Genomic DNA, 26,508 nt, shown 5'->3' with positions numbered 1-26,508 from the left:
TATCTATGTATATGTTTCATATATATACTGTGTTTTATATATGTGCAACATATATATATTTATTTATTTATTTATTTATTTATTTATATAACATCTGGGGATGTAGTTCAGGGGTAAAGACCTTCTGGGTTCAATATATATTTTTTTAAAGTCTGAGACAGGGTCTTCTAAGTTGCCAAGACTGGCCTCAAAGTTGTAATCCTCCTGCCTTACCCTCCTGAATCAGTGGGATTATAGGCATGTACCACTGTGCCCAACTGACTTATTTATCCTTGAACATAGTTTCTATTATGAAGTTTTTCCATCAGATATGAAGAGGATATAATCGCTCATGATATCTTTATAAGAAGAGTTTGGGTAAAATATGAAAAGGAAAAAAGGGTTTTAATAATCTAAAAAGTTTAATTTTTGTTCATTTCAGATAGTAAAAACAGGTCTTGCTATGATGTGTTCTTACAGTTGAAGTGAAAAAGCTGATTTCATAAACTGCCACTGATTTCATAAACTGATTTTGCTTGGTAACACTTATTTGAAAAACTTTTTCCCATAAAATCTCTGCTTTTTAAGAATTATAATGTAAATTGAATCCAAATTTTAAGGAAACTAAGTTGTAGAAAAAGGAAAACAAATTTTCAAATGGGAGTTGAAAACTATTAGGAATAAATAGGAGTAAGAAGAATGGAACCAGAGTATATGAGGGCCAGAGGGAATCAGGGTCTTCATTGTAGAGGGAAGGAAACTGTTGGTCCTAAAGGCAGTGAACTGCGTGAGTTCACAAAGAAAGATACGACAGAACTGGAGGCAAGAGCTGTATCTCTTGACAAAAACTGGCTTACCTGTGAAACAAGGTCAATATTTGTATTCTAGTTACAGAAGGGTCCTGAGTTTTACTTACATGAATTTGGACTGATTTATCCATCAACATATGTATGACTATAAATAGTTATAAATATATTTTTTTAAGTTTCTGTGAATGAAGAGGAAAAATTTCTAGCCCATATTAACCAGTTCTATGTAGATAGTAGTATCTTTTTTTTTTTTTTTTTTTTTTTTTTTGGCGGTACTGGGGATCGAACCCAGAGTCTTGTGCTTGCAAGGCAAGCACTCTACTGACTGAGCTATCTCCCCAGCCCAGTAGTATCTTAATAATATTTGTAGGATTAGGGGCTAGGGATATAGCTCACTGGTAGAGCACTTGCCTGGCATGAATGAGGCCTTGGGTTTGATGCCCAACAAGACCAAAATATATATATATATTTATAGAATTAGAACATCTCAATATACTCAACATTCTTAAAATAGTCTTTCATCTTGACCTAGTGGATTTATTACTTGTAAATATGGAGATGTTGATTTTTAAAAATTCTAACAGTATATTTATAGAGCTTCATGCTTACAAGCCACTAACCAAATCATTCAAAATTGTGAGATCTGATTCTGGATTTGGGAACTGGATAGAACCTGAAGCAATTACAAAACTACTAGACATGGGATGGTCTTGGAATAATTTGAAAGGGAGAGACACATAAAGGGTGAAGGAACATGCCAGGGTTTTTGACCTAAGTGATTGCAAGGGTGAAGTTGATCTTAACTGAGATAGAGATGTTGAGGGAGGTACAGGATTGAGGAGGAGTTTGGCTTTGATATATTAAGTATGAGAGATCTGTTAGATAATCTAAGTATAGCTACTGAACTGGGAGTTGGTTCTTCAATTGTGGGCTCAAGGGAAAGGACTGAGCTAAAGATATAAACCTGTTACTCACTGACAGATAAGACAGGAGACTACATAAGAGAGATCATCTACAAAGTAATGCTGACTAGGTGGAACTTCTTAGATACCGGAAGACAGTGAAAGAATAACCTCCAAGTTCTAAGGAAAGTCAGTCACACTAGAGAAAAAAGAAGGATGAACAGAAAGCCAAAATAATATGGTCAAGATAAATCCCAAAAGACCAACAATTACAATAAATGTAAGCAGATTAAACTCACTAATTAAAACTCAGATTCTCAAATTGGACTTCTTTTGTCCAGCTCTGTGGTACACATAATAGATATACTTAACACAAAACCAGCCTCAAAGTGTCACAACTGTTCTCATGAAGGAAAGTAGAGTCTCAGGAACCAGTGATTGAAATTCCTCCTGAGATGTTACATACAACTTCTCTACTCACATTCCATTGACCAAAGCAAATCAGATGGCCAAGCCTAAACTCTGTGAGATAGGGTGTTTACACTTCTAGGAAAAGGGTGGGTTGGGAAGGAATAATTAGAAACATACCATAGGTTCTGCCCTTTTTAGTACAGTCCAAAAAATTAACAAAAATTAATTAACAGTCCAAAAAATAAGATCATGCTGAATGAGTATTTGGGACCCTATCAGGGCCCTGTACATGTGGCTTGGATCCATAAGCCAGGCCCCAGGCTGACAGAGGATCCCTGTTTTTTCCATTCTCAGTAGCTGGTGTGAGAGAACATAATGAAACATACATTGACTTTTAAAAAGTTTCTCCATGAAAGGGCCACATGGAACTTCTCACGTTACATTGACCAAAGCAAGTCATATAGCCTAATCCTTTGTCCAGCAGAACACTAATATGTAATTGTCCCTTGTGGAAAGGCAGGATGGGCTGGGGATTTGGCTGAGTGGTAGAGTGCTTGCCTAGCATGTACAATGTCCTGGGTTCAATCCTTGGTACTGCAAAAAGGTAGGGGCAGGATATTAATGTATAGCAATACAGTCTACCACAATTCGTTCTCCTACTATAATTATAATAAGATAATATTTCATAACTATCAGAATAGCATAAGTTTAGAAGTATGAAAAAACAGATCTTGGTAAGATTATAGGGATATGGACATTACCATGGTCTGCTGGTAGAATTCTAATTATTATAACCACTCTGAAGAGAAGATTGACTAAATAAAACTGAAAACCTACATCCCATATAACCACATACTTCTACCCCTGCTAAAACTTTTACACAAGTGTTCGAGGAGATATTTATAAGAATGTTGTAATATTTTTAATAGCAGTTTGAAAAAATTTTAAAGAAGCAACCAAAATGTTTTTTTAGGAAAATGGATAAATACATTTTAATACATCCATTAAAATGAAAAATTCAGAGCTATAATGACTGATGTACGTAAATTTCAAAAACAGTTTTTAAGAGGTTGTAGAGTAGTACAATATGATACCATTTATGTACAATCTTTTGAATTGTTGATTTTACATATGTAATGAAAGTAATGTTTTAAGGGAATAAGTGTAAATTTAATGGTTTATAAAAATAAATTTGGAAATGATATAAAAAATAAATTCAGGATTGTGCTAACCTTGGGGAGGGTGGGAGGGATTTAGAAGAGGATTTTTAATTCTTTTTTTTTTCCATTTAAAAAAATCTGAAGCAAGTATAGTAAAATGTTAATGTATAATAGATATGGGTGGTGAAAATGTGCATGTTTATGCTACTCTCTAGGTTTGGAAAAAATATGTCACGTGTCGGATTCACCTGTTGCACCCAGGTAGCAGCAGCAGAATGCTCTATGTCTTAAAGGACTGTAACAACATGATGGGTTTAGATAATTCAAAGAAGTCTTAATTTCACAGCTACTCTGTGCCAGGGATGCTCAGTTGGTAGATATATTTTACAGGTAGTCAGAAATCATATCATGAAGGCACTTGTGTGCTAGTATTATAAATGTAATGTTCTGTTATTTTCTGTATGAGGGCACTTTTTTAGAAATGCTTTTGTGAACTACGTTAACTCAGGACAATTTCCAATCCTTCTCTTCCTTCCTAGAGGATTCTCTGACTTCTTCAACATTTATGAAATTCTCCATTCACTTTAATGGTATCTAGACTGAAATATTAGAAAAATCTATTCTGCTCTTAACTTTCTTCTCAACAGAAACAATTAGTTGCTCAAAAAATTCACATAGAAGAGAATGAGGACAGAGACACAGGACTGGAACAGAGACATAATAAAGAAGACCCAGACTGCATCAAAGCCAAAGTGCCCTTAGGGGACCTTGATCTGTATGATGGCACATACATAACTCTGGAGAGCAAAGACATCAGGTAAGAGATGTTCTTTCCAAAAATAAGACTTTTCTCAGATCAGTAGAGATTGTTTTTATAATGAGATTCAGTTTCAGTAACGTGACTTTATTAAACTTTAAGAATTCAAAATATAAACTATGTGTAGAATTCTTACAGTTAAAAAATTTTAACATCACAGTAGAAAATTGAATATAGTTAAAAACAAATGGCCAATAAATTGGGGGGAAAATGTTTCTTAGAAAAGATCAAACAAATACAAATTAAAACATTTAGATGGCTTTCATACCACATTAAAAATTAGTAAATGGTAAAAATGTAGAAAGGCTGTCAGTGGAATTGTCAGTCAGTTTAACACTTCTAGAAAGAGTTTAGCAGTAATATATTCACTTTTTTAAATGTCAGGATCTTAACATTCTTTGACCTATCTAGTTTTTTCTAATTCTTGACCCTTTAATTTAACCCCCAAAACATTCAGTTCCTCATGCTGCTATGTGAAAAAGTATGAATATTGATCAATATTGGTCATAAAGTTAAGATGCCGTGAGAACATGGGGGAAATTTGACTTTTCTTAAAAGTACTATTTATTACATCTTTCTTTCATTCTTTGCTTCTTGCTTTAGCCCTGAAGATTATATAGACACAGAATCTCCTGTCCCTCCAGACCCTGAGCAACCTGATTGTACTAAAATTCTAGAACTTCCATATAGTATACATGCTTTTCAGCACTTGCGAGTAAGTAAACAACTTTGGGATTTTTTTTCTTTTTTGCATTTTTTTCTTTTGGTCTCTTGCTTATAAAAATTATTTTTCTTCTCCTGAACAGCTTTATAATTTTGCAGATATCTCATTTCTTAAAATTCCTTCAAAATAAATGCTATAAGATACTGAATTACTTGTGATCTTTTATATCATATGCTCTTTACTGCCATTTTTTTTTCCCAATTTTTTTTTTCTTTTCTTTAGGGTGTACAAGAAAGAATAAATCTTTCTGCACCTCTATTACCTAAAGAAGATCCGGTCTTTACATATTTATCTAAACGATTAGGACGGAGTATAGATGACATTGGCCACCTCATTCATGAAGGCTTGCAGAAGGTAAGTCATCAGTGACTTCAAGAGTTAGAAGACTCTGTAACTATAGAAGAGATTTTTTTCCCCTCAGAAAATAGCTGTCTTCTTGTTTTTGTCTAGAGGATGTTTAAAATTATGATTACTTTGCCATATATTTTAACAATAGGATAAATTGGTTAATGTCCTTTACTAGGAAAAAATACTGAAAAGTTTTATGTAAATTAATTCATGAAAGAGCAAATTGTAAACTAATAAAATTAATAGGGTTTATAGACTAGATTATTTATATTGAGTGTAGAAAAATTTAATTTTGTTATATCTACACACAATATATAGATTATTACTGTTCTCTGAACCAGAAAATGAATCATGACCAGCAATAAAATTTTCTGTAATTTTCTTTTAAGGGAACATCTACTTTAAAAAAATGAAATAGGGAATTATGTAACAGGACCCAAGAATTTAAATGTACCATTCAGGATAACATGTGGGAATTTAGATAGCAGTTTTTGCTCTTCTCTATGCCAAAGGAGTATCATAAAATGCAGGTTAGTTTCTAAGCAGTATTACTTATAATGATATTAAATAAAATGTATAAAATTGTAACATTTATATACAGCTTATTCAAATACACAGCACTATATATCAAGAAAAAGGGTGCATTTTTAATATTGCAATTGTGGGGAATTGAAGGGTAATCACATTTTTAAGGCTTTTTATATACATTTTGTCAGCTAGTCCCCCAGAAATGCTATAGTAATTTAACATTTCTACAGTTAACAGTACTGTGAAGTTAATACATAGTGTAGCCAACAGTGAGTACTGGCATTCTTTTTGATCTTTGTCAGTTTGTAAAAGGAAAACTTTTAAATAGACATTTCTCTTACTGAAGTTCACATATTTATTAGTTATTTCATATTTTTTAATTATCTGTTTATATTCTTTTGTTTTATTTTAGATTGTTTGTGAGCTCTTTGCATATTAAAGGTATTAAACCTTGTTGTCACATGTATTGCAAATGTGTTTCCCAGTTTATCTTAAACTTCGTGATTTTTTTCCACAAAAAAAAACTTAAAACTTTCTTTACTTGACTTAAAACTTATTTACACTGAATTTTTGACATGATCTAATTTTTTAAAAGAATTTTTTTAGTTGTAGATGGACCTTTACTCTAATTATTTTTATGTGGTGCTGAGGATTGAACCCAGTGCTCACACATGCGAGGCAGGCGCTCTACCACTGAGCCACAACCCCAGCCCCATGATCCAGTTTTTGATGTGATAATGTTTTGACCTTTTTGTGGCTGAAATTCAGAATATGTTTGAGGACAAAAAAATCCCAGCCACGAAAGGAAAAGCCTATCTGAACTTCAGTTTAACTTGACTAAAGATTTAGTTTTTAACAGCTTGAAGGTTTGAATTGGATTCTAAACACACAGAAGAAAGTGAAAAATGAAAATTCATCTTTCATGAGTGCATAAGCCTATTTGCTGTAGTTTGTATCTCCATTCTGTTATTACATCAATAGAAAACTGTAACAGGTTGATTTTAAAAATTTCATGTTAAAGCAACTGGCATTTCTCAGCTGCTTAGAAATTCCTAAGCAAGTGAATTTCTAAACTCCTAAGGTAGGGCCAGACGAGTTGTGGCCACTCGATGGGTTTTTCAGTGCTGTTTCCCCCTCCAGAATGATAGCCTGGAGATGGGTGATCTCTGTATGAAGATCACATTTCTGTGCACTTGTGAGCTGATGACTAGAAGGCCCTTGGGACAGGAGTAGTCTATTTGTACTTGTCCTCTGCTTTGTTGTTACTCTAACTAGTCTCACTCCTCTTCATCTTGAATTTCAGAAGAACCAAAGTGTTAATGGTGCTCATTTTGAACATTCGTAATTAAAGAAACTATCTTGAGTTGTGTGTGATTGTAGTTTTTACTTTTTTAATCTCTAGAATTCTTCCTCATGGGTACTGTATAACATGGCTTCATTTTACTGGAGAATAAAAAATGAACCATATCAGGTAGTGGAATGTGCCATGCGAGCACTTCACTTCTCTTCCAGGTAAGATTGCCCTTTTTCTGGACTTCCTGATTTTCTGCATTACTTAGGACTGTTAAAGAAATAATACAAAAAGAACAATAAAAAGCAGCATTGTATTATTGTACCCACCCCTTTCTTTGTTCAAAAAAATTAGACTCAACACAAAAAGTCACAGATATTAAAAAGTTCAAAAGTGATAATTATGTAATATACTTTTCATGTCCATTGAGGAATATATATTTTACACACACCTGTGTGTGTGTGTGTGTGTGTAAAATGTAGAAGCCCAGTGATTCACTTGAGACATGAATACAGGGATCTTGACTCTTGACTACAGGAATAGCATAAATTAAATCTAATTTTTCTTAAAGCAAATATAATCCTTTAATATGCTTTGAAATCAAAGCTATCTGCCAGTCCTTATTTTGGGGGCCAAGTTTGTAACTGTTAGGTTACGTTAGCCCTCAGATATTTTTAAATGAAGCATTAGGATTATTTATTTCTTCACATATTAGCATGCTTAAAAAGTGGTATTCCTAAGCCCAGTGACCTCAAATGTCATTTTTCCTTGTCAAGTAGTTATGCATAGTCATGGAACACGTTTCTTTCCTAACATCTAGTAACATTTCTTCTCTTTTAGACAAAATAAAGATATCGCCTTGGTCAATTTGGCAAATGTTCTGCACAGAGCACACTTCTCTGCTGATGCTGCTGTCGTGGTTCACGCGGCTCTGGATGACAGTGACTTCTTCACCAGCTACTACACGTTGGGGAATATATATGCAGTAAGTACTACTTTTTGTTTTGTGTGCCATATCACTTGCTTTTTTTATTTTCCTCTCTCGTAGTAGAATTTTTCCCCCCTTCTTGTTTTGGTCTGAAATGAAGAAATTAGGGGGAAGGAAAAATTTTAATGCTATATCAAGTCCTAGCTTCTTGACAGAAAAAATTATATAATTAAATTGATTAGAATTTTTAATTGCACAGGTTGTACCTCTTACAGTTAGCAATACCTTTCAACTATAGCATACCTTCATATTGTGGGGATTTGATAATTGATCAAAACAGTATTCAGGGCTGGGGAGATAGCTCAGTCGGTAGAGTGCTTGCCTTGCAAGCACAAGGCCCTGGGTTCGATCCCCAGCACCCAAAAAAAAAAACAGTATTCATTGTAGAGTGAGATGTAGGTGTGATTTCATAAATGTTTAGGGCATTTGGATGGGTACAACCAGACCATGGCTAACATTTCTTCCCCCATGTGTGTGTCTATGTGTATGTGCTTGTTTTTGTCTTTTCAGATGCTTGGAGAGTATAACCACTCAGTGCTGTGTTACGACCATGCTTTGCAGGCCAAACCTGGTTTTGAGCAAGCTATAAAGAGGAAGCATGCTGTCCTATGTCAGCAAAAACTTGAACAGAAATTGGAGGCTCAACATAGGTAATTGGGAGAAAAAATTTTACTGACGCACTAGCACCATAGACCCTTAAGTTAGATATGTGTAGGGTAATATCACTATTAACTTGGTTTTGAGAATTAAAATAACCTCTTCACTAAAAGTCCTGCCCCTTTACTCCAAATCCAGTGGTTTAGCTAATTGAGTAGTGGTGTGGACAACTCTTAATTGATTCCAGAAACTAGAGAATGGTTTTAGTGAAGCTCTCATATACATCTTTATAGTTTTGACCATGGTAGGATTATGTTATGAAGCTACATGGTCGTGTGGATTCTGGGGGACAGTCAGTAATTTCATTATTTTTATGGAGTATACAATGTCAGTAAAATCACTTGTATGTACAGTGTTCAGTATTTCTTCCCTTTGGCTCCAAGGGTTGGACTATTGTTATGTTAGTTGAGTGGCATTGAGAAACATTGTTTGGCCCACATTTTAATAAGATTTTTTAGTTAAGTCATACAGGAATGGAATTGTTTTGTACTTGGTTCTTTCAGTATACTTATTAAAATATACACTTGATTCCATAAATAATAAGACCAGTTGAGAAACTTCACATAACCCAGAAGTGAATTGTTCATTTCTCAGACATATTAACCTTTATGACCTTTGAGTCTTATTTTGGTTATTAAAGAATTAAATAGAGGCTTGGAATTTATTAAACTTTTGTATTTGCTCATTTTCCAATTTGCTTAAAACATAATGTAGTGAAAAGGGAAGAATGATAGCTTGCTTATTTGTAGCAGACTTCCGTTACACCTGTTCAGAACTTCCCCTGGCTGTTTCTGCCAATAATATGCTCTTAATAATTGTATTGACTCTTACACAGTCATTAGAGCTCCTAAAATCTCATGTGTAACAGTGTGATGGGTAATAAGGTTTCGGTGACTAAATGCTTTCTGGCAGTTGACTTAGTAAAATTAGCTAGTGAAGAATATTTCTAAGCAAAGTCGTTTTGGTTTTTTGTTGTTGATGTTTTCCTCAGACTCTGTGAAACAAGGAGCTAGAGTGTAAGAGCAGAATACTGTAGCCCTAAATCTTACCTGACTTTAGGCAGAATAAAAAGAAAACGAGAAAAGGAGAAGAGGACTCTAGAAAGGCTTTTTGAACGTCAGTGGAACTAATGAAAATTTTGTGGAGGGAAATATAGTTATTAAATATGTAAAAATATGTATATAGTATTAAATATGTATTAAATAGGTATGGTATATTTTGGTGTGTTTTATGCTATTTACATTTTTATCTTTTTTGAACCATATACATTATTTCTATTATTTATTTATTTTGTGGTGCCGGGGATCATATCCAGGGCCTTGCACATGCTAGGCAAGCACTGTACCACTGACATGCATCCCCAGACCTACATTTTAACTGATACATAAAACCATACATATTTTTGGGGTACCATGTGAAGTTTTAGTACCTGGTTTCATTGTATAATATTTAAATCAACATAAACATCTATATATCACTTATAAAGACATGATAAACATTTATGGAGATGATTGTTTCTTAGCTTAGGCAGCTAGGTGGATGGCAGTGCTCCTTTGCTACAGGAAAAGAGAAGTTCAAAGGAAGTCCAAGGTTAGAGAGAGATTGGTTTGGGAAGGACCTGCAGTGGGCTCACATCACATCAGCTGGTCTCTGGCCTGGGTCCCTGAGTATCTGTGCTTAGTCAGCGTCTTGTGAAGCAAGACAATGTGATTCTTTTTTCGGTATGGTGTTGGGGATTGAACCCAGGGCCTCATGCAAGCTAGACAAACAGTCTACCACTGATCCACATCCCCAGCCCATGTGATATGTTCCTTATGGCATCTTCAAAGCCCAACACACCATTCAGTGTTATGATGGTTGTATTTAAGGGAAAAATAATGCACCCATGTTTTTGTCCTCAAGTTCTAATAAAAGAATAGTCTTTATTTAGCACTGTTATTCTTGAACTTGTGGTATCGGGTCAAACATTAACTGAAAAAGAAAAGTGAGCAGTTATTGCTGAGAACCAGAAAATATATGCATTTGACTAAGTTTTTAAAATTCACAATTTTTAAAATGTATTTAAAATGATCTTTAAAATGGTATTAAAAATGGTATTAAAAAATGTTAAGATCCCTCCAGCGAACACTTAACGAGTTAAAAGAGTATCAGAAGCAGCATGACCACTACCTGAGACAGCAGGAGATCCTAGAAAAACACAAGCTGATTCAGGAGGAGCAAATCTTAAGAAATATCATCCACGAGACTCAGATGGCAAAAGAGGCACAGTTAGGTAAGTGGTAACTACAAGTAGTTGTAGACAGGTTGGGAAATTCTTATTCTTTTTTTTTTTTTTTTTTTTTTGGTACCAGGAATTGAACCCAGGGGCACTTAATCACTGAGCCATATCCCCAGCCCATTTTATATTTTCTTTAGAGAAAGGGTCTTGCTAAGTTGCTTAGGGCCTGGCTAAGTTGCTGAGGTTGGCTTTGAACTTGTGATCCTCCCTACTTAGCCTCCCAAGCTGCTGGAATTAGAGGTGTGTACCACCATGCCCAGCTGGGAAATTCATTTCTAGAAGACTTTACTATCGCAGCTTTTGTTCAGCCTTAGAACGGTATAAGGCTGATTTTCCTAGATCTCTTCTGTGGCTAACACTGGCAAGAAGGCTAATCATCCTTTTTTTCCCATTGCTCCCTTAAAAAATTTTAGAAATAAGATTTTAGACTAGAATTTGTTTCTGGCAGGTTTTGTTTTGTTTTGTTTTGTTTTGTTTTGTTTCATTTTGAGACAAGGTCTCACTAAGTTGCTTAGGGCCTTGCTAAATCACTGAGGCTGGCCTCAAACTTGTAATCCTCCTGCCTCAGCCTCCCAACTGGGATTTACCACCACGCCTGACTTCAGGCAGGAATTCTTAACCTGGGTCAGTGGATTAGTTTGAGTAGGCTCTGAAATCATCTCCAAAATTTTCATGTAGAATTATTTATGTGCATAATTGGAGGGGGTATAAAGATTTTATTAAAATCTCTGAAGAGTTTTTAATCCAAAAAAATATAGAACCACTGGTCTGGGAGAACTTGGGTTGGTGGAAGATCACTAATTTGTTTATATCCAAAATGTTTTGTCTTATTAAATCCCAAAGGAGTAGATCTGACAACTGGATGCCCACTAGAGAATAAATTAATAGAATACCTTAAATTCCATCCTCCTCCCTTGAGAAATATATTGGTCTGGAAAGTTCTTAACCTTTGAACCTTAACTGTGACCACTTGTAGAGCATTTTACAACCCACCTAACAGGTTTTCTCTGCTATTTTGAGTTTAAAGAATACGCACAATTTTTAAGATTATTTATTGCCCAGTCTATACTCAAATGTAACCAGTGCTCTTATTTATAAATTTGAAACAAAATTAGGAAGACATAATGCAGATTCTCTCCAGAGAGATGGCCAAAGTCTCGTGAAATTATGTAATCAGTAGATTTTACAATCATAAAAAATAATTTCCAGAAAATACCTCAGTGATCATCTGGAGGAACCCCCTTATTTTATGTGGTGAAATGACCTTCTATAGAATGACTTAATAGCCTGTTAATGAATATTCCTCCATATAAGTACCCCTGAATAAGTAAGTTCTCTAGTAGGCCGAGGACACAGTTGAAATTAAATGACTTAGACCAAGAGAAGGTTTTTGGCATTGCTGACCATACTCGTCATTTATGTAACTTCTCCCTTATTTCAGGAAATCATCAGATATGTCGTCTAGTCAACCAGCAACACAGTTTACATTGCCAGTGGGACCAACCTGTACGCTACCATCGAGGAGATATCTTTGAAAATGTGGACTATGTTCAGGTCTTTCTTTTAGTCTCTTCCTATTTTTATTAAATTTCATATATCTGAGAATAATGCTATTTTTCTCTCTTGGTTTCTTGTATATTTGATCCCTAAAATCTGTGCTTGTCATTTAAATCTTTAAGGTTTTGAATGTCTGTGTTTATGAAGTCAGATTTTGTTGTTAGCTCAGTTACTCCATGAATGACATTCTGTTTCCCAAAATACAGTCTTTATCTTTGTATGTGTATTTTATTCTTTTTGTCTTTACCATGAGAGCTATAATTGGCCAGTTATTACAATTTAACTTAAAGATATTATCTCCCCTCTTAACCTTAAGAGTAAGAGACACTTAAAATTTGAGAGAGAGCCTTGCTCTTTCCCAAAGTCAACCAGTTAGGTTGCCTAGACCAAAAACATCAACAGAATGGTCATTATCAATAGAAATGTTTATTCAGCACCATTGCCGAGTATGTGCTTTCTCTTACCTTTCTGTCTCTGTATACATACACACACACACACACACACACACACACACACACGTATGTTCACGCATATATACATAAACACACATGTATACACCATCCTAGTTCATCTAATTGAGAAGAAATAATACATAGATGTAATGATAGTGATTAATATGTAACTGTTGCTGAGTGACATAGAAAGTGAGTACATCGAGAATACCAGGTATCATTAAAAGAGGATGTTGGAAATAAAACAACACCTTATCCTAGATAAAATGGATCATGTCCTAATCTTAAATAAGAAATTTCCAGAAATAAGCAGTTAAAAGAAGTCAGGAGAACAAACCACCAAAAAATAAAAAGAGCCCTTTATCTGAAAAAATTCAGGTTACATTGATGAAGAGTAAGAAGCAAAGATTAATAGGCCACTTAAGTGGGAAATAATAACATGAACTAAAAACTTCTTATGAGTTTTATAGACCAGTTCCTAGCAATATCCCATGTTTGGTTTTCAAGAAAAGAATTAAAGAAAGGCCAGATTCATACCCTCTGGGATTCTAGCTCCCTGTCTTAAATCCAGGCATTTTAAAGGAAAAGAGGGAATATTTAGAATGAAATAGATTGAAACCAAATGTAACTTTTGGATATCCTCTTGTTCTCAGGAGTGCATTGCATCAGTGTAGCTTCCAACATTCCATTTTATTATAATCATATCACTACTATATAGTAGAAGAACTTATTTCTAAAAATAAAGGCCCACGACTGCAAATTCATCATTTTCTTTCCTTTTTCTCACATTTTTCCTATCCCATTCCATCCCTAGTCCTGTTCTTTGTAGCAAAGTTTCAGAAATACACAAGAATTACAGTGTCTTACATCAAACATTGTTTTACCTTGGTTTGGAGGAAGACTAAGTTTGTGTTCTTTCATTTCCTAGATTTCCCTTTTATTTCTAAGGTTTGTATTTGGAATTGATTAATAATAGTCTGTAGTCTCTGACAGCTATATTAAACCTTTAAGAATGCTGTCTTATGCTTCCTTACTTCAACCCATAGACAGTAATTTTATAGAGTAGTAATCATTTTAGTCTCTGCAGGGGAGAGAAATAATGAACTGGATTTCTAAATTAGTTAATCATTAATCCTAAAAGACTAAAGCATAAAAAGGAAGTAAAGGGAGGGACAGGAAAATATTTTTCCTGATATTCCAGTGACATAGTTGATTGAAAGTTGTTAATTACATTATCCTAGAGAGTCTACTATTGGGGTAGTTCTTAAAATTAAAAGATCTGATTGCTTTATTGCTGACCTACTTCCTGATGACCTAGTTGTGAATATCTACTAACTTCTTTAGTGTGAGTTAAATCTTGGTCATAACTCCCTTTCTACTCACAATTTAATTGACTTTCCATTTTCTAGTTTGGTGAAGATTCATCAACCTCTAGTATGATGTCTGTGAATTTTGATGTTCCGGCAAATCAGAGTGATATCAGTGATTTGGTCAAGTCTTCTCCCGTAGCCCATTCTGTTCTATGGATCTGGGGCCGGGACTCAGATGCATATAGGGTAAGTTTATAGAAGATAATAAATAGGTTTTCGCCTACAGGCAGGATCTCTTAAAATAGTGACCCTCAATCTCATTAATTAATATGATCCATATCACTGTTTGGCTTCGTGCAGCAAACATTCATTAAACTTCTATGAGTTTGTAGAAGTTTAATGGAAGGCAATCTGCTAGGTAATAGGTAAGGAAGATACTTGAAGCTTCACCTCAAGTCTTCCTAATAAAGTTGGTACAAACTTAATCAGCATTCTTTTATTAAGTTCCCAGCTATATACCAGCCTAGTACTAGGAACACATTAGAGAAGCTCCTTATATTCTAGTGAGAAATAATACAATAAACAATTTGATAAATATGCATTTGTAGGCTAGCTGTGAAAAAATTGAATGTCAGTTGATTGCAGTACCAGGATATGAGGATGGAGACCAAGTAGTTTTTATTCACTATTAAATTTTCAGAATTTAATTGACTATTATAACATTACATTGAATTTGGTTAGACGTATTACAGACTTCTCAAAGCTTGACAGCTTCAGGATATAAGTTTAGTAAGATTCTGGTATAATTGTTTATATTTAGAAAAATGAACATTTAACAAGTCAAAAAATAAATATTAAAGTTTGGCATTGGAAAAGAAAAATAGCTTTCTAAGCCAATTTTGTAGGCATGTATATGCTTTCAGATACTGTACCTCAGACTGACTTAAAAAGAAAACTTGCCTGTTATTTCAGGAAGTCAAGAGATAGGACAGACTTCAGGTTTGGTTGACTCAGTGACCCAGTGATGTCACCAGTGTCTCATTTCTTTCCACTTTTTCATTCTTCCGTGTATAGTATTGGTTTCATCCAAAAACTTGTTTTCCTCATGGTCATAAGATGGCAGCCAACAGCTCCTGAAACAAAAACATGCTTTTTTGTTCATATGTAACATAAGAAACTAAGACTTGTTTTTCTTTCCCAGAGACCCCAAGCAAACTTCTCCTTGTGACATGTTGGCTCAGCTGGTTTAGGCCTGCCCAACCCTGAACCAGTTTGTGGTGAAGTAGGTGGAATGGCTCGTTTAGACTAACGAACCACAGTAGAAGGAACATTATAGATTCTACCAGTGTACATTTATCTGAAAATATTACATTTCTGTTCATTTATCCTAGTATACCTGAATTCTTCTAACAGTTCACTTAGTATGTTGAAATATTGAATCCAAAGAAATTTATGAGAAGCTTTGTTTATTTCTTAGGACAAGCAGCATATCCTATGGCCTAAAAGAGCAGATTGTACAGAAAGCTACCCTAGCGTCCCTGCTGGTGGGGAATTGCCAACGTATTTTCTGCCTCCAGAAAACAAAGGACTCAGGCAAGTGCTGATGGATTTGGCAAAGCACCTGATTCTGCATGACTGTCATCTAGCGGTTCTTTGAGAGCACCAGCCTTGGACTTGAAAGGTTAAGTCTTTATCTTGAACTCACCCAAACTTTGAAAATGTGAATCTTGTTCCTTTTTCTTGTGCCAGGATCCACGAACTCAACAGTGATGATTATTCTTCAGAAGAAGAGGCCCAAACCCCTGACTGTTCCATAACTGACTTCAGAAAAAGCCACACTCTGTCCTACTTAGTCAAAGAATTAGAGGTCCGCATGGATCTGAAAGCCAAAATACCAGATGACCATGCACGAAAAGTAAGGCTCACTTAGGCTGGTGTTTATTACCGTCCATTCTGGGTGACTTCAGAAGCCTCTTAGATGGAAAAAAAAATTTGAGAGAAGCCAGGTGTTGAGCTTTAAGTTTATAAAACTGAAGGATAGAGTTAAAGAATTAAGGAAATGACTAAGAAGTCAGTCATGTATTAAAGGAGTGACAGGAAAGGTTCCTTGGGAGTGTTGTTTACATAGACCACCTAAGCACTCTTTATTCCTCTAGCCTGGAGGGTTCCAAAGAGGAACAACACAGAACTTGCTTCTTACCCAGTGGAGCCAGTCAGTGGATGCCATTCTGATCTCTTCAGTAGCTTTGCATCCTCCAAACCTACACAAGTTTGTACAGTGTGAAAACTTGAAGGTTCTCTTTCCCTGATCTTATCAGCTCTTCTGTATGACGTACTTAGGAATCTATCAACTTAATAACCACTTTGCAAATTATGAATACGTTCAGTCTGTTTTCTTTAATTCCTATTAGTAATATATGTATATGACATATACATATTAGTAATATATGTATATAGTATATATGACTAGGAATGTTTTGTTACTGAATATAGATTAGTATATTAGATACCATTCCATAGATATAATTGAAGTAATTACCTTTTTAATAGAAAAAAAAAGACCATTACATCTACCCTTTTTTTAATTAATTTTTTAAAATTGTTCTAATTGGGTTATACATGACAATAGTACATCCACCTTTTTAAAAAACTTAACTTCAAAACTATACGCAGATGCCAGGTGCGGTAATCCCACCAGCTCAGGAGGCTGAGGCAGGAGGATCACGAGTTCATAGCCCTCCTCAGCAAAAGCAAGGTGCTAAGCAACTCAGTGGGACCCTGTCTCTAAAGAAAATACAAAAAATAGGGCTGGGAATGTGGCTTAGTGGTCTAGTGTCCCTGAGTTCAACCCCTGGTGCCCAAAATAGGGAAAAAAAAAAAAAAACACACTATAAACAGTTACTACTTAAATTCAGCAAACATTTATTGAGGCGAAAAATTCCATTTTTGAGGTACTGTTTTGGGTGTTTGGAATGCAAAGATAAGTAGGCCATGATCTTTGCTTTAGAGTTTCTCAGAGTTATACTAATATTAAAAGAACATAAAATAGATTAATTGGGGATCTGGTGCTTTCCAGCCAGAGAAGATAGCAGATTTTTATCACATCAGGTGTTGCCCATTGTTAACTTCTGACTAATTTCTCATTGGGTTCTGAATGCTTAGGTTGACTTTAATGGATATGGTAACTGCAGTAATGTGTGTGAGTAGAGGGGTGTGTGTGTGTGTGTGTGTGTGTGTGTGTGTGTAAATACATACATAGACTTCAGTTAAAGTAGACTCTTCAGTTAAAGGGAACTGGTACATACATGTGAGCAGGTCAGCACTACTATGTATCAGTGGCCTCATGTTTTATACATGATTATAAGTATCTGTTCAAAGTAGTTGTTCCCCAGGAACTCAAATAAAGACTGCCAGCCATAGAAATTTCTGTTCAAATGTCTTCCCTGTTATTTTCAATTGAGTCAGTCTTTCTTTTGATGTTTTCAGATATTGCTTTCCCGTATTAATAACTATACTATCCCAGAAGAAGAAATTGGGTCTTTCTTATTTCATGCTATTAATAAGGTGAGTCATTTACTTTGACTGCTTAGTAACTGTCATTAAAGTTAAAATATACTTATTAAAGATCCAGTTTAGAACATCTACTGTATTTTTTACACTAAATGAAGTATTTTGGTGTTTTCAGCCAAATGCGCCCGTCTGGCTCATACTCAATGAAGCTGGACTCTACTGGAGAGCAGTAGGAAATAGCACGTTTGCTATCGCCTGTCTCCAAAGGGCTTTGAATTTAGCTCCACTTCAGTATCAGGACATTCCTCTTGTCAACTTGGCCAACCTTTTGATTCACTATGGCCTTCATCTTGATGCTACTAAGCTGCTACTTCAAGCTTTGGCCATCAATAGCTCTGAGGTGAGGTTTTTTAAATTTATTTGTAGCTCCATGTGCTATGTGGGATAATAAGTTTTAGAGTACAATTTGTATTTTTCTAGGAAAGGCATAAAAAATTTCATGTTTTGTTTTTCAGAGTAAAATTTTACATATTTCAAGAGCAAAGTATTTATTTTATTAATTTGTGCTTTTTAAATTTTAAATGAAATTTTTAGAAACTTACTTAAATAAGAATGACATCTGTAAAAATACACTGACACTTTTTTGTGTCAGTTTGAAAACATCTATTCTTATTTTATCCTACTCATCACAGTTTCTGCACTGCTAAATATTAGACTATTTTAAAGCTTCAATTTATTTATACCATCCAAACCAGAGCATAGTTTAAAGGTTGTTTTGACGAGAATAAATGAGATAATATTCACACCCTGAACCTCCCACATGAAGCCAGTTCCTGGTATTATGTTGGTGCTTTGTTATTTACTACAGTTCCTAGTTTAAAATATACCACTTTTCTTTTGCTTGTTTGGTTTTTTGCCATATTTCAGCATCTTTGAAATCAGATAATTGTTGTCATACTAAGTTGGATGAAATACATTTATAATAAATATGTAATTAAGTTGATCTTAAATAATGTGTACGTGTTTATGTTTATATCCAAAGAAACCTTTTTAAAAAGTTTTCCAAAACTGATTTTTTAAGTATGAAAAGAAAATATTGCCTGTTAAATGCTTTCTTGAGTTGCGCAAATTTACAAGTGGAGTTTAAACAAAAGTTTACAATCTCTATATCTCTATATACTGGATTTTAAGCAATCTCTGTACTATATAGCTGGTCAGGTTGCCCGTTTATACTTGGAGTATTTATCTAATGCTTACCAGGGACTGGTACAGATGTTATAGGTATGTGTATGGTGTAGGGTGTGAAGAAGTGGACATTCAAATGGCAGGCCTAGCACAGCTGTGTGCCCATGATCCTCCTGCTTCACTTTCCACTGCTGCCAGCTAAGGTAGCTAGGCAGGGTGTGTGTCTGTTTGTTTGTTTGTTCGTTTGTTTGTTTGTTTTGAAGAAAAAGGAGCTCTCTTAGAGCTTAGTTTGCCTTTCTATATTTAAAATAATATTAAAATTTTAGTTGTTAAATGCTGTGGTACTACAAAAAGAATAAAAAGATACATCAGTGGATCAGCGTGGATACATCAAAAATATGCCTTGACCCGAACCCCTCCCCAGCTGTCAGCATTTATGAACACTGACTCATAAGCCTGTCTTCTGTGCACATATTCTGTAGTGTTGCAACTTTATGGTACAGGTGAGCTTTAAGGTCTATTATTTTTAAGTATTTATTATTACATAGTTTTGAAAGCTGTTAGTTTAAACTGCTCTCTGAAGAGTCAGTGAATCAACCTGTTGCAACTTACTCCTTAGGCTGTTGATAGTACTTAGCTATTATCAGTAGTGGTTTTCCTACAGAAGGCCATTTCTGTATTCCAGATAATTTTCTTAGCAAATATTGCTAGCAGTGGAACTACTAAGTCACTAAGAATGAATATTTTGATAGCTGTGGTGCAAAATGCCCAATAGTTCACCAAAAAATTCAGACAAATAGCTTGTTGCTGTGATTAACACCTGTTTACCCTCACCTGAATTGGACAGTTGAAATAGCTGCTAACTTTCCTTGACTTTTTGCTAAAGCCGCATACCATACTAAGCAAGATCTCATTTAGCACTCACAACAGACCTTCAAGATGGGACTTTCCCCTTTGATAGGTAAGGAAACTTTAAGTTAGGTGTACAGAAAAATAATGAAATTCACCAGAAGTCAGAGAGCTTGAATTTGAACTCAGAGAGATTGGCCACAGAACTCACAGTTTTTACATTTATAAAGCAAGTTTGCTTGTGTCGAAGTATCACTTCTCTATAGTAACATAAAATTTTTATTTTTCATTGTGTTTTTAAAGTAAAAGTTTGTATAGACATCTCATTTTCTTAGAATTTTTTAAAATTCTGTGTAAATTCCTTGCACAATGAAGTCTAATTCCATCTGTTTTATGTTAAAATATATTCTCTTTGTCTTTTAACCTTAGCTCTTAAAAATTACCCTTAAGCCTGTCATTCGCTTCAATTTTTATTTCTGTTGTTAGATGTAAAGTGTTCTCACAAGAAATTTGAAAAATAATTCTATTATTTTTGTTTTTTATGGCTTGATCTTTATTGACTAAAACTAAATATATGCAGACCACTAACTATTGTACACTCAAGGAGAAAGAGTATAATTTTGATCTATTAAAAGACATTTACCAAAATATTCATAGTAGTTTTATTCGTAGTAGCCAGAAGCTGGAAACTACCTAAATGTCAGTCAGTGGAATGGATGAATAACTGGTATATTCACACAATGGGACGTTATATATCAATTGGAAAATATAAAAAAGAATGGACTACTGATACAAAAACATGAATGAATTTTAGATTGAAAGAAGCCACAAAAATATACACGTTATATATACATATAAGAGAACGTGCTGTTTATTCCATTTATGAGATTAAAGAACAACTGAAGTCATCAGACATAGTGGCACATGCCTGTAATCCAGTGATTCAGAAGGGTAATCCAGCAATTCAGGAGACTGATGCAGGAGGATCACAAGTTCAAAGCCAGCCTCAACAACCTAGCAAGGCCCTAAGCAACTTAGTGAGATCCTGTGTCAAAATTTAAAAATTTTAAAAAGGGCAAGGGATGTAGTTCAGTGGATTCAATCCTCAGCACCAAAAAAAAAAAGAACAGATGAAGTCAGTTTATGTTGATAGCAGTCCCACCACAGCAGTGCAGCAGTGGTTACTTTTGGGGTAGGGTTGACTTGCCCAAGGATCCTTCTGGGATGCTAGAAACATTCTAAATGTTTGATATCTGAAGCTGAGTTGCTGGTACAGGGATATATTCATATATAAAAACCCATTTGTGATGTACACTGAAGACTTACTACATTACATGCCTTTTGTTTTTATCTTAGTAAAAAGGTCAAAAATATATATGTTACAAAGTTTAGAATTAGCTGATGTGAATAAAATGGACATTAACAATAACCTTTGTGAGGTAACCTAAGGAAAGCCAAAAGACATATATACCATGAAGGATTTATAACTCTCACAAAATATTAATTCATTAACATCTTGCTGGGTTTTTTTTTTCAGCCCCTGACCTTCTTGAGCCTTGGAAATGCTTACCTCGCGCTGAAGAATATCAGTGGGGCACTTGAAGCCTTTAGACAGGCCTTGAAATTAACTACCAAATGTCCAGAGTGTGAAAACAGCCTGAAGTTGATCCGCTGTATGCAGTTTTATCCTTTTCTGTACAACATCTCCTCTTCTGTTTGCAGTGGTAAGCAGCTGTCAAATGCTAACAAAATCATGAGTTCAGCTGGAGTTCCTGTTCTAATCAGTAGAACACAAAATAATTTCCTCAAATTTTCCCAAGGATTTTAGATAACTGGTATAATTCTAGATATGTAGGAAAGAAGTTAATTCATTATTTACTATAGATGCCTTAAAGTATTAAGGCTTAATTCTTTCCCAGAATCCTGCTTAAGAAAGGTTGAATAGCCAGGGGCAGTGGCATATGCCAGTAATCCCAGTGACTCTGGAGGCTGAGGGAAGAGGATTGCAAGTTTGAGGCCAGCTGGGCAGCTCAATGAGACCCTGTCTCTAAAGAAAAAATTAAAAGGTCTGGGGCTGTGACTCAGTGATAGAACACCCTGGGTTCAATCCCCAGTACTGCAAAAATAATAATAATAATAATAATAGATTGAGTAAAGTTTTAATACTTACATATCTGTACAGCTGGGATTCATAAGCTGTATGTTTTTTCTCTCTAAAATCACTCTTTAATAATGACCAGTGTTCATGGTACAGGGTAGTTTTTCCATTCATGTAGTCCAAGTGTGTAATGAAAGTTGAAATAGTTCTTCTACATACATAGTCACTGAAATACAGCCCCTTTCCTTTCAGGAAAGGTGATTTAGACTTTTACTGAACCTTTACAATAGTCACCTAACAACTGGTATGCCTTTCCCCTCTTCCACTCTCGCCTACAGCCAGGGCACATGCCCAAGTGTTTTCCTTCATAGAGCCAGTACCTGTACCAGTTATGAAGTTATCAGTTAAAACCCATGTTTTAAAAGTCACATGATATTTGGTTATTTACTTGTTTAACCTTCATCATAAGAACAAAGTTCATGAATTTGATTTCTGCCTTGAATTATGATAGGTGCAGTTAAATATATGTAGATGTATAGTACCTACCCATTGGCTGGTAGACCAATCAGTATGTGTTTCACTAATGTTCAAATTCGATTTTAGTATTTAAGTAGAGTGCTGTCATTCCAGCTTCTTCTCTTTGGATGTTCAAAACAAAACAACACCTGATACCTGCTTGTTTATGTGACTTGTCTAAAAGACATTGGTAATTACAAGTAAAATCAGGACCAAAAACTGGTTTGCCTGATTCAGTATATCAGACTGCATTAGTATTTTCATGAAATGAGAGACCATAAATAGTACTTATATTTTTAAAGAAACCAAAATTCTCTCAGCAATATAATACCATAGCTCAGTTGTGGATCAGAGGTAAGCACAATCTGAATTTGAGTTCTTGTACGAATACCGAAGACCTAAGACAGCAAAGCCCTAGAGTGGAGTGGGTAAGCACTAGAATCACAGATCCAAGTTTGAGCCCTGCTCTGCTATAAATTCTGATTTCCATAATTTATATCCTTATTTATGCTATGAAAGACCAAAAGAAACCTATGTTTCTACCTATGTCACATACTTGCCAGGAGGATTAAACAAGATCTTTTTCATACAGTAGATATTGGATCATGTAAGCCATTAGAAATTCATGTGAATACAGTGTATTCGGAACTTTTAAATTATGGGTCTTTATCCTCTTCCTTAATCTTAGAAAATATGATGTTTTAAATGTTGTAGATTACCTACGACAGGATTTCACTTTTTCAACAAGTTTCTTATATTAATAGAAACTTACTATCATCTCTCTAACCTCTCTTGGAATTTCCTTTATTGGGGAAAGGGTTTTATATGTATGCGATGATCTTTTTCTGGAGAATCTTTTCCTTACCTTTATTTTCCAGTATTTTTGTTTAGTATTTCAGTTTCTTGAACTTTATTCTTAGGTCACTCATGTGAGAAGAGGGAATTGTTGAACTTTTCCCTGAGAGCTAAACTTCAGACTAGTCCAGGAAACTTAATAATGAAGAACAGATCTTTCTCAAATTTATAGTATCTGATAGTATAGATTATCCCAATAATATTATTGGAGCCAGTACAATAACAATAAAAGAAAATAATTTAACTTGGAAAGAGGGACTACTATTTTTAGTTCTTTCAGAAGGAGTTCATCAATTTTTTTTTTCCAAAAGGTATATATTTAGCTCCTTTTACATTGTAATTAACCACTTGCCTAAGTTAGCAGGTCTTTGCTCAAATTTACTAAACTCACTAGAAGTTGTTATTACTGCTAATAAGCCTAAATTCATTCTTATATGAATTAGAAAATAATCTAAGGTCTTAATAAATACTATTACCCTCAGTGGAAATGTATGCTATAATGTTTTCTAGGTTCAAAACTCATTGATAACCAGGTGTGCTGGCACATGCCTATAATCACAACACTTGGGAGGCTGAGGCAGGAGGATCACAAGTTCAAAGCCCACCTCAGCAATTTAGCAAGATCCTAAGCAACTTAGCAAGACCCTGTCTCAAAATTAAAAAGGACTGGGAATGTAACTTAGTGGTTAAGTGTCCCAAGGTTCAATCCCCAGTACCCAAAAAAAAGAAAGAAAAGAAAACTCATTGATAGTACTGAACCAATTTTAGTGTTGAACTTTTCTTTGACTATGTTTTTGAGTTACTTATTTCCAGAGTAGTCCTGCTCATTCTTAATTGATTTATTGAGTTGTAACTATGAAAAGGTGAAACTTTCAGGGTGCACGAGGGGGTGGTCCTAGGGATAGAACCTAGGACCTTTTGCATGGTAGAGTGGCAAGCACTCAGCTCTACCACTGTGCTACATCCATAGCCCAAAAACTGAAACTTAAAAGAAGCAAAACACCTTTATAGAAATTATGAACTTCTTATATTTCAAATCTGAACAGTTTTGTCTATGCCCATTATTTCTCTGAGTTTTAAATGATTGGTGAAAAAAGACAAAAGCCTCCAAATAATGGTTAGCATTTTGATACCTTCACTGAAATCGGATGACACTCTATGTTGGTTGTTTTTTCGTTTTTGCAATATCAAAATAAGCTTCATAAGTTATCTTAATTGTTCGGTATATTATCTAAATTTTTATTATAATAATACAAAGGTTTCAAGAGACAGACAAAGCTTGTTGTTCTTTATCCATATAATAATCAAGGAATTCATATCATAATTTTCTTTATTAGGCAAGGATTTAAACTGCCCTTAACCATCTTCTTCCCAACCTGATTCTGTTATAAAAGTGAATTTGCAAAGTTGTCAGTTTGAAAGCTTTTCAGATAGGCCTTTCAAGATCAAAAGTAATGGAGCTGGGGATATAACTCAGTTAGTAGAGTGCTTGACGAGCATGCACAAAGCCCTGAGTTCAATCCCCAGCACCACCACTAAAAAACCCACACACAAATAAAAAAAAGAACAAAAGTAACTAAGGTACTCTTGGGAAACTTTTTGAAAATAATCTTTCTAACCATTATTGTTATTCTTTTGAAAATTGTTTAATAAACTTTTTACAACAACTTTAATACAGTGTAGTGCCTTACGTAGTATGAACTTGGTGGTAAAATTATAGGCAGTATATTAACATCAGCAAGTTTTTTTTTGTTTTTTTTTTCCTCATGTAATCATGACATTTCCATGCAGATTTTCAGTTTATGTTTCTTGAAGGCCTGCACAGGTAATGTATTCTAATTAATATTGAATACTGTCTCATTCAGCTTAAAAATACATAAATACTAGCCAAAATTTTTTTCTACTTTTAAAGACATTCTAGCTAAAATAGTAACAATTAGTGTAGAATTATTTACCTGACAGCTTTTCCAAACTTTTATTAACTTAGAAATTGTTTTATTGGTTGCTATTTGTTAGTGAATGTGTTTTGTTTCATGTGATTTGTTTTTGTTTGTACTGGGGATTGAATCCAGGGGTGCTACACTACTGATCTACAGCCACAGTTCTTTTCCCTGCCCCAGACAGGGTCATGCTAAGTAACTTAGGGTCTCACTAAGCTGCTGAGGTTAGCCTTGAACTTGCAATCTTCCTGTCTCAGCCTCCCAAGTCATGGGATTATATGCGTGGGCCACCACACTGGTCAGTGCATATGTTCTTCAAGCAACTGCTGATTGTGGTCTTTCTCTCACCCCTTTCAGTAGCATTTAACCTTTTTCTTCTGTAGTATGCTGTGAAGGAAATCTTAATAGGTTGATTTTTTTAATTGCCCACTCTGAAGTTGACAGTAAAAGAGAAGTTGGTGCTTCAAAGTTTTGTTTTATGGGGTTTTTCTCCTTTTTTTTTTTTTCTTCTTTTCTTTTTCTTTTTTTTCTTCCTGTGCTAGGAATTGAGTCCAGGGCCTCGTACTAGGCAAGGACCCTACCACTGAACTATACCCTCTGCCCCCCCAGTTTTGATTAAACATTTTATTTTGGCAGTTTTGAAATGGATACAGTTTTTCCATGTTTATAGGTTTTGTTATTTCACAATTTTATTTAACCTAAATAGAACTGAATTGGACATTCTAACAAACTCATCTTCAATAACAACTTAGTTGATCCTTTTTAATGTAAAATGAAGTCTGTTAAATGAGTTTGGGATGGTTCTGAAGTACTCAAAACACACACACACACAAAAAAAAACCTTTGTTCAGTGGAAAAACTAAAGGGGTCACAGAATGAAATTTCATGAAACAATAGTGGTTATCTTCCCTAATTTTAAAAAAATGAAAATGATTTTAATAACAATTATAAGCAAAATGATTAAATATTGAATCTGTAGAAGAATCCCAAAATACATTGATGTAGCAGACAACAACATGGGAGTAGATTTTCTAAGCGCTTACTACTATAAACATTTTTAAAATACTTTCAACTTTGTAATTTACTAATTTGCAAATAAAATTACATCTAGCAAAGATATTTTCTCCCATTAAGTAGAGTGTCCTATTATTCTGTCTCTAATATCTATGATTTTACTTTATTTTAATATTCTCTAATATTTTATTATTAGGAAGTAAAAGACCAATGATAGGTTTAATGTATTAGACCTAGATGCTTTATAGATATGCCACAAATGACAGCATTGATGTTTACCAAATATAATTAAGTATTAAACCCAGGATTTTTGAGCCCTTGTCTTCTGTT

At 34.6% G+C, this 26,508-nt stretch overlaps 1 protein-coding gene across 3 annotated transcripts in view; it reads left to right on the top strand.

Moving 5' to 3' along the window:
• The window catches only part of Ttc17 (tetratricopeptide repeat domain 17), a 113,334-nt gene that overhangs the window by 18,974 nt on the left and 67,852 nt on the right, over positions 1-26,508 (top strand). For all 3 annotated transcript variants that reach the window (XM_047516536.1, XM_047516535.1, XM_047516537.1), the window contains exons 3-16: positions 3,909-4,078; positions 4,682-4,793; positions 5,025-5,156; positions 7,081-7,190; positions 7,810-7,954; positions 8,468-8,607; positions 10,726-10,886; positions 12,334-12,446; positions 14,311-14,457; positions 15,689-15,804; positions 15,961-16,126; positions 17,698-17,775; positions 17,897-18,121; positions 21,293-21,479. In XM_047516536.1, coding sequence (XP_047372492.1) covers positions 3,909-4,078; positions 4,682-4,793; positions 5,025-5,156; positions 7,081-7,190; positions 7,810-7,954; positions 8,468-8,607; positions 10,726-10,886; positions 12,334-12,446; positions 14,311-14,457; positions 15,689-15,804; positions 15,961-16,126; positions 17,698-17,775; positions 17,897-18,121; positions 21,293-21,479 — 2,002 coding nt within the window. The remainder of the gene's footprint in view (positions 1-3,908; positions 4,079-4,681; positions 4,794-5,024; positions 5,157-7,080; positions 7,191-7,809; positions 7,955-8,467; positions 8,608-10,725; positions 10,887-12,333; positions 12,447-14,310; positions 14,458-15,688; positions 15,805-15,960; positions 16,127-17,697; positions 17,776-17,896; positions 18,122-21,292; positions 21,480-26,508) is intronic.

Source organism: Sciurus carolinensis, chromosome 11 (genome assembly GCF_902686445.1).
Source record: "Sciurus carolinensis chromosome 11, mSciCar1.2, whole genome shotgun sequence".
Classification (NCBI taxonomy): Eukaryota; Metazoa; Chordata; class Mammalia; order Rodentia; family Sciuridae; genus Sciurus; species Sciurus carolinensis.
This window is presented reverse-complemented; position numbering and strand designations above follow the sequence as displayed.